Genomic DNA, 9,098 nt, shown 5'->3' on the forward strand with positions numbered 1-9,098 from the left:
AGAATTCTGTTCCAACAATTTGATTTGTGATTGATTCTAGATCTGTATTCTTTGTAATTTCACACAAGTCTCCGATTTCGTAGTAAAATCCATCCTCTTCCACTTCAGGAAAATCCACATTGTTGAGAATAAATGAGACTTCAGAGGCGCTATCACATTCGCTATCAGAATCACTATTCAATACCGATTGGATACGAAAAAAAAGGTGGGTTAGCGGGTGCTAGGTTGTTCCTGGTCCCCTATTATTTTGATCAAATAAATCGAGTGGGAGTGGTAAAATCCACCTGGGGAGCCTATTTTGGGTACCTCCCGAACAAAAGTTCGATTTTTTGAAGGTTTTTCCAGGGGGATTGAAGATTGACAGTTGAGCTGCACAAAGATGGAAATGTCATGTCATATGGAGACGCCATTTTTATATTTGCTTGGAGCGACTGGAGCGGTCATACATTTCTCATTCATTTTTTTCTAAAATAATATTATTATAACAAATTAAATATTTTTTAAGTGCATCTTATTTTCATTATCTTTGTTTGGCACAATTATAAAATCATAAAAACATAGTTTCATGAGACATAACATGCGTGTTCTTGGAGCGGCCAAATATTCCGCTGGCACACAAGACAAAAAATTGCTTTCTTTCGGTAGATTAAACCCGTATTTAAAAAAATTGTTTTTCTTCCATTTTCAATTGAGTTGTATGAGAGAAAATTACGGTTTTATATGATACTAGCCGTCTCGGCGCGCTTTGCGCGCCTCGACATCCAATCAATAGTGGTTTTTTCAGAAATTTTAATTGTATTTCATAGGCTAAGAGTGAATGTGATTATAAAAACATTTTAGTTCTGTGTTAATAATTTATATATATATTTCTGAATGCCTTCAAAAAAAATTTTTTCAAATGTTTTAATTTTAGGACGGCTAGTTGGACATTAATCCCAAGAAAATTATTATAGATTAACATATTGCATTCTCAATGAAATAACAATGTGCTAAATGGTTTTACATGGGTTGAAGAGAATAAAGAACGAAAAAAAAAACAAAACGAAAATTCGCACTCGCACGCTCAGTGCCAGAATCCAACAGCCTGGGCTCGAAGAGATGAAAATAAACATTTTACTGTTGTTGTTGTTATTTGCTTTGTTTATAGTCGGGAACACAATTTTCACTAAAGCAAACGTGTCTGGATTCTTTTGAAATAGACATGAAATATTCACCCACTCGAAACAATTTTTCCATCTTATTTAGCTCGTTTTCAGCTTCGGTTTTACTTTTGGCGAATTTTAATCCAGTGAATTCTTCATAATCACCTGATAAAAATTCCAAAAAAAAAACAAAAATATAAGAAAATCTGATGGAGCAATAAATAAATTTACACTTAAGTAAAATTCAAACATTTTATTTACGTTGAATGTCGTTTACTTTGGCACCTCCTCGATATGAGTTTAGAAGACTAATGATAACCTTATTTTTCTCTTTTTGATCCATCTTTTTTATTTCTCTCAAAAATTTTCAATCAATTTAATAAAGGAAAAAAGCCACTGAATACTTATTGATTCGATAAAAGTTCGACAGGGAATGTGACACACATAGATAACTGAAGAGCATTTATAGTAAAATTTAATAAACAATCACAAATCGCAACAATTGAATTTACTATAGCTTATTGAATAATTGTGCATTCCATTGGATATTATGAGTATGATGACATTGGATCGGATGAAAAATGATCATTAACAAAATAAGCAATGGAATGCATAATTATTCAATACGATATAGTAAAATGATATTTAAATCGATTACAAGTGAGTTTTGTCTGCATTTGATTGAGGATTTAATGTTGTTATATATTAAACTTTTGAAAATTCATAATATCTGATGTAATTGAAACAATATGGGTGAAAAAATTGTTTTAATTTTATTTCAATGTCATTTTGAATGTCATTGTTTTCAATATAGTAAGCGATTATATTGCTCAATGAGTTTATACCAATGCCATGAAGTTATTGTAGTCGAAATTTTTTCGAAAATTGGATTCGAAAAAAATCAACTGATTTTGGTTGAAATTTTTTTGTTTGGCATATTTGAACGTTAGAAACGGTTTGGTTTAGTTTAAGCATCCTAGATCGCCCGGATAAATCATGATGAATGATATCATTCATGTTAAAAAATTTTGGTTACGTTTCACTGAAACTAATTAGTTATAACCTATCTCAAAAATTGACAACAAAAAAAACTGATCTGCCTCATAAAAAAAACAAATAGAAAACATGATTTGCATTAGAAGACTTTAAAATGAATTTTCTGTTGCAAATTTCTTTGGATAGAAACCTGGAATAGTGAAAATGAATCAACACAATTGATTTGTTATTTAGAAGAAGACTTTAATGCAAATGATAAAATGTAACATGTCAGATGGAAAGTACATTCAATTTTTCTTTACTTTGCGTGCATTTGCTTTGTTCTTGTTGTTCCGTTTTTTCATGTTTGTCTCGGTTGTCACTTCGTCGCATGCATTTTCCAGCTCGTTGAAATTGAAGCTGCCAGTTAATTTGGTCCTTTTGAGCCCGCTTCCTGGTGGTTGTTCTTCATTGCCTCTTTTTCGACCATCACTTGCTTTGGTAGTTCCTGTTGTTTCATAGGCTGGTTCCAGTTTTATCCTCTTTTGGCTTGGGTATTCGTTTTCATCAGTTTCCAAATTCGATTTGCGTTTATTTAACCATATTTTACTGATGCGAACGCCTCCTCGAATGGTAATTCCTCGAACCTTTAGATGTTCAACATATTCGGTCACAATGGTTTCCGCTTCTACCATTAGTTCTTCCCAGTCTTCGTCAGCAACCAAATATTTTTCGTAGGAATTCATTTTTATTCGTGACAAACACAACTTAGCGTGATGATAGTTTGAATGACAATACAATTTACAGTAAGACAAATGCGATCTAGATCGTAAAAATGAAGTTTTGTGTATATAAAGCGACAAAAATATAAAATTAACAATGAAGTGAAAATGCTTTTTCGGTAATCTCATATTCTTTGAAAATTTAATCAAATTGTCATAACAGTAAAGAAAACTGATGCAAAGTGAAGCGAAAAGAGGCCGTTCCGTCGATGTGCTTCTGTAGTTATTCCTTCATATAATGGAAAAACCTATGATATAATTGTGTCCGAAGAAGGTGTTAAAGTGATAAAAATACACAACAGACGCACTAAAAAAAAATAAAATCATTGTCAATGTGTTTTCAAAGGCAAATAATCCAGTCGTTAAAATGAAATCAACGCGTAAAAAAAGGATAACAAAGAAGGGAAAAACGGTAGGTATTAAAGAATGTGAAGAAAAATACCATTGAAAAATAAATCCTGGTATAATCACCTTACAAGGTAAAAATGCGCTCAAATGAAAATTGCAATAATGTTCGTATGGGGGTCTGTGTAGCTCAATGGATAGAGTATCTGACCGGCAATCAGAAGGTCCGTGGTTCGACTCCCGGCATAGGAAAGATGCAAATTTTTCCTCTTCTTCTTCGCTTCGAATGAGTGTTAAAAGAGAGAAAAAATTGGCATTTACTCCATACGATACGTTTCGGAATTTTCACTGAGTATTTGCTCGTAGTATTCGCTTGGCGAATTAAGCAAATTAAAGCAATTTGAATCGTTGCGATTCTAAACATTGTAGAGTCAAAAAGTAGCATCATCAAAAAACCCTTAAGTAATTAAAACATGACTTTACGGCACCAGTTCACGTGCTAAAAATGAACAAAAATAAATCCTGGTAAGGGAAAAACGACTGAAGAATGTCATGATATAATTACTGCAATGAGAAAACTGCAAGTGTCGCAAAAGCGAAAAATCAACGACAGCAACGATGGGCCGAGCAAAAAAAAATTCAAAACAGCTTTGTGAAGATGGCAAAAACGGGTGCCGTGATGCGTGAGTCGTCCAAAACATATCGTGAAGATGACAAAATCGGGTGTCCCTGGAGAAGCCTTAAACATTTGAAAAAATAAATACAAACGTTAAATTTTATTTCATGTCAACACTTTATTTTGTTTTGGTTTGGAGAAATAAAAAATTAAGAAAAGAAAATTTAAATTTAAGGAAAGAAAAAATCATAATGAATAATAAATGAAAAGAATGTAAACTAGAAATAAGTAAAATGAAGAGAAGAAAGCAGAGCTAATAATGTATGCAAAAAGTCAAGGGAGGGCGACACATAAAAAAGAAGCAAAGCAAATTGAGCTGTCAAACGACAAACAGAAAAAAGGTCTTCTCTTCTTGTACACCGCGACAGCGGATGCAAATTTATACACCGCTCCTTTGAATTAAACTGCGCATATAGTAAAACCGCGCACATCGTACATAAAAAGTACATGAAATAATAGTCACATCGTACATAAAATAAAAACCGCAAAGGAATTGGAAGAGCGATTACGAGAAGAGATAGACCAAAATCGATCGTACGACCAGTGCCGGTATTCTACAACACATTCCGAACACTTTGTTCGGAACGTTCAATTGCATTTTGGAAGGTGGAATGCAAACGTTATATATGGATTTGTATCTATTTTATTGATTGAACGTTTGATATCCACCTTCCAAAATGCAATTGAACGTTCCGAACAAAGTGTTCGGAATGTGTTGTAGAATACCGGCACAGCCGACAATTTACGTGCGATTGCAAAGAAAAGTCAATGAAAAGCGTACATCGGACGCCGGAGCAAAGAGCGAGGAGAATCGATTGGATTGCTTGGATTGGAGAGCCACGACAGTCACCAACCGGAGTATTCGCGTCGATCCATTAATTGCAAAGGGGCCCCGAGTAGCGTAAGCGATAGTTTTAAATAAAAATTGTTGAAAACGAAATGAATTGATTTATAATTGAATGAGAAGTAAATTGAAGAACAAAGTCAGCGATTGAACGTAAGTATGAGCTATGTTTGAGGTGAGAAATCGAAGGCAAAACAATTTTACGTAATCAATGTCAATAAAAGTGTCAATGATATTTGATTTGCATTTGAAATTAAAACATTTTCTTTAATTTTGATGTACTTGAGATGAAATGCTGAGCAGGTAGGCTTCATAGGCTACGGCAATGTATTGTTCTTCCTTCTTTTTGGCGATTCTCTTTGATCTTCTTGGCTGCTTTGCTTCCATTTCCTCCCTTATTTCCTGCTCCAACGTAATATTTCGATGGATTTCTCTTTCTTGTTGTTCTGATATATCCTGGTTCTCCATTACCCAGTCTTTGAAACTTGTGGATGCCATTGTTATTTTTTTTGTTTGATTTCAATGCGTAAAATGTATTACGATATATTGACAAATGAAGGTGTAAATTGTGAGTATGTAAAATTCATATGTCGAGTTATGCTGTCATCATGTTAGCCTATTTCGAATATTATTTCTGTATGCATACCAATGTTTATTAATTTGAATCTTAGTAAACATTACAATTTTTCAATCAAGAAAATTTGACTTTGTTGTTTACTTTTGTGTCTTCACATTTTTCATATTTTTTGCTTATTTTTCGATAAAAATTAAATATGGGTAAAATAAAATTATCTTTATCAAGATGCACATCTGGTGCAAAACGAAAGAAATATAATAGAGTGCATGAATTCCCCCTGGACCGTGAAGTGCGTTTAGCATCCGTGCGTGATAGTATGAATCGATTAAGAGCAAGTGAAACACCCGAGCACCACAAAGCCCGCCTTGAATCAATGAGAAACGATGCAAAACGATCGAGGTTAAGTGAAACGGATACGCATCGTGAGTCTCGACTCTTGGCTCTTCGTAATAGATTTTACATTCGGAGGCAATGCGTAGACTTGAATCTCGCTGGATTTCATTATAATAGCGAAATTGATTATAGGTAAATAATAGAAGCTTTTTCATAACATAAATTAGTGGTTCACACTATATATTTGTTATTCAGTTGTTACGTTAATCATCATGTCAACATATTTACATTGTACAGAACAATGTGAGATGTATGAATATATGAATGAATCAACTCAATTAAATTTGGTTTTACTGTATAATCAAAAATTTGGCTGAAAATCAAAAATCTTTGCTCAAGCCACCAAATCGCTATCTTTTATCAGTACCGTGAAAAACCGAGACAAACCGCAACTGATAAGAGATAATGGTTTTGTATTTTCGGCAATATTATAGTACTCGTGGCCCTCTATAACATTGCTACAGACTCTTATCTCTTATCAGTTGGGCGCAAATCCAAAACATGGGCCCATAGATAGTTTTTTTTCTTATCATTTTTAGCGATACTGGTAAAAGATAAGTGATAACACTCTGAAGCAAAGTTATGGGAAATTTTGATATTATAACTTGTAGTTGAGTTGTTTAAGCCCATAATGCATATTCCATTATTTCAATTCATATTTTCAATTCAACTATCGTATTATTTCTCAATGTTTTCAGTATGAATCCCAATGTTGTGATTGGAAAAATGGACAATATTTGTTTGTATTGCCGAGCATTTAAGTTTAAAAATGAACCAGAAGGAATGTGTTGCAGAAGTGGAAAAATTGTTTTGCCATCTTTAATTGATCCACCTGAACCACTTCAATCATTAGTTTCAGGAACAAATCCATTATCAAAACATTTCCTAGAAAATATACGGAAATATAATTCATCTTTCCAAATGACTTCTTTTGGAGCAACACAAATTGTTAATGAGAATGGTTACAATCCTACATTCAAAGTGCATGGCCAAGTGTATCATCTACTTGGTTCTCTTCTCCCAGTACCTGATGAAGATTCAAAGTTCCTGCAAATCTATTTTATAGGTGATAATGAAAAAGAGATCAATCAAAGATGCACATTTCATCAAGCAATAGAGCGTGCAATCATATCAGATTTGCAAGAGCTTTTACATCAACACAACCGCTTGATTAAAATATTCAAATATGCTTTGCATAAAATGCCATCAAAGGATTATCAAGTTGTCATTCATGCAGACAAAACACCAGCTGGAGAACATGAAAGACGGTTCAATGCACCAATTGCTGAAGAAGTAGCTATTGTTATCGTTGGATCAGAATTTGAAAGGCGTGACATTGTTGTGCAGAAACAGGATTCGAGTTTACAAAGAGTTCCTGAAACCCATAGAATGTATGATGCTTTGCAGTATCCGTTGATACATTGGGATGGACGGGATGAATACCATATTCAAATTATGCAAATTGATCCAGAGAATGATGAACCAACAACTAAAAAAGTTTCTTCAAATGCATTCTATGCATATAGAATCATGATCAGAGCTAATGAATCGAATCATATTTTGAAGTGTGGAAAACTTTTTCAACAATACTTAGTTGACATGTACACAAAATTTGAGAGTGAAAGGCTATTGTTCATCAGACTAAATCAAAAAAAATTGCGAGCTGAGAATTATATCCACCTACGTGATGCAATTACCAACGATGGAAATGTTGCTGATATTGGTCAAATGGTCATACTCCCCTCCACACATACTGGTAGCCCAAGACACATGCATGAGTATGCACAGGATGCGATGACATATGTGAGGAAATTTGGAAAACCAGATCTATTTATAACTTTTACGTGCAACCCAAAGTGGTCGGAGATTCAAGAGTTGCTTTTACCAGGTCAAACGACAGCTGATCGACCTGATATCGTAGCTCGAGTCTTCCAGCAAAAGCTACAATGTTTTATGAAATTGATCGTTAAAAGTCTTCTGTTTGGTGATGTTCGCTGTTGGTTATATTCGATTGAGTGGCAAAAAAGGGGTCTTCCCCATGCCCATATATTGATATGGTTTGAATCAACAATAAAACCCACTCAAATAGATAATATTATATCCGCAGAAATACCCGATCCAAATTTGGATCCAATATTGCACGAAATTATCAAGAAGCACATGATACACGGTCCATGCGGAAAATGTAATCCAAAATCGCCGTGTATGCGAGATAATAAATGCACAAAAAATTACTCACGACCATTTGTACAAGAAACTCAAACAGGTGGTGATGGATATCCACTTTATAGAAGGAGAAAACCGGATGATGGTGGACATACATTTACCATGAAAGCAAAAGGAGTTGACATGACCATTGATAACAGATGGGTTGTTCCTCACTGTCCTTTGCTATCTAAAATTTTTGATGCACATATCAACGTGGAATATTGCCAATCAATCTAGGCAATCAAGTATATCTTGAAATACATTCATAAAGGTAGTGACATGGCAGTTATCGGACTTATGAACAATATTTCACATGATGAAGTTACTCAATATCAAACAGGTCGTTACATCAGCAGCCATGAAGCTGTTTGGCGAATATTGGGCTTTAACATTCATGAAAGATTTCCAGCTGTAGTACAGTTAACGGTTCATTTGGAAAATGGGCAAAGGATGTACTTTACATCAGAAAATGCACGGGAAAAAGCGATCAATGCAAAAAACACAACACTGACTGCCTTTTTTCATCTTTGCCAAAATGATCCCCTTGCAAAAACTTTATATTATTATGAAGTCCCAAAATTCTACACCTGGAATAAAACAAAGTGTGAATTTCAAAGGAGGAAGAAAGGCCGAAAAATATCAGAGTATGCTGGAATCTCGGAATGTACAACATTAGGACGAGTATATACCATACATCCGAACAATGCCGAATGCTATTATTTGAGGATGTTACTTCATGTAATCAAGGGACCAACTTCATTTGAATCTTTGAAGGTTGTAAATGCCGAAGCATGTCGAACATACCAAGAAGCATGTTTGAAATTAGGTATTGCATAGTATTTCATTTATTTCATTAACGTTACTTCTCTTGTTGTTTTTTATTTACATTTTTAATTTAATTTCAAATTTTAAATTTTTCCATTACATTATTTTATTTAATTAGGTTTACTTGAGGATGATAAACATTGGGAAAATACATTAAATGAAGCTGAACTTACACGCCATCCAAGACAAATTCGAGAGCTTTTTGCTATTATTTTATCGATATGTGCCAGAGGTCTCATTTGCTCTCAAAATATATTTCGTAATATCGCGGAGCTACTGCGAGCAGCACGTATCTTTTGCTGTTTGCAAGTAGCGGCTACGCTGATGCGAC

At 34.1% G+C, this 9,098-nt stretch overlaps 1 protein-coding gene across 1 annotated transcript; it reads left to right on the top strand.

Moving 5' to 3' along the window:
* Positions 1-6,655: 6,655 nt before the first annotated feature.
* LOC129571398 (uncharacterized) lies at positions 6,656-8,394 on the top strand (the record flags this gene model as incomplete). The annotated part of the gene is made up of 3 exons (XM_055451201.1): positions 6,656-7,730; positions 7,824-8,104; positions 8,180-8,394. Coding segments are annotated over exons 1-3 (1,571 nt in total), but the record flags the coding sequence as incomplete, so codon positions are not given.
* Positions 8,395-9,098: the final 704 nt, after the last annotated feature.

Source organism: Sitodiplosis mosellana, unplaced genomic scaffold (assembly GCF_009176505.1).
Source record: "Sitodiplosis mosellana isolate CC-2019 unplaced genomic scaffold, AAFC_SMos_1.0 Smas_scaffold_2323, whole genome shotgun sequence".
Taxonomy (NCBI): Eukaryota; Metazoa; Arthropoda; class Insecta; order Diptera; family Cecidomyiidae; genus Sitodiplosis; species Sitodiplosis mosellana.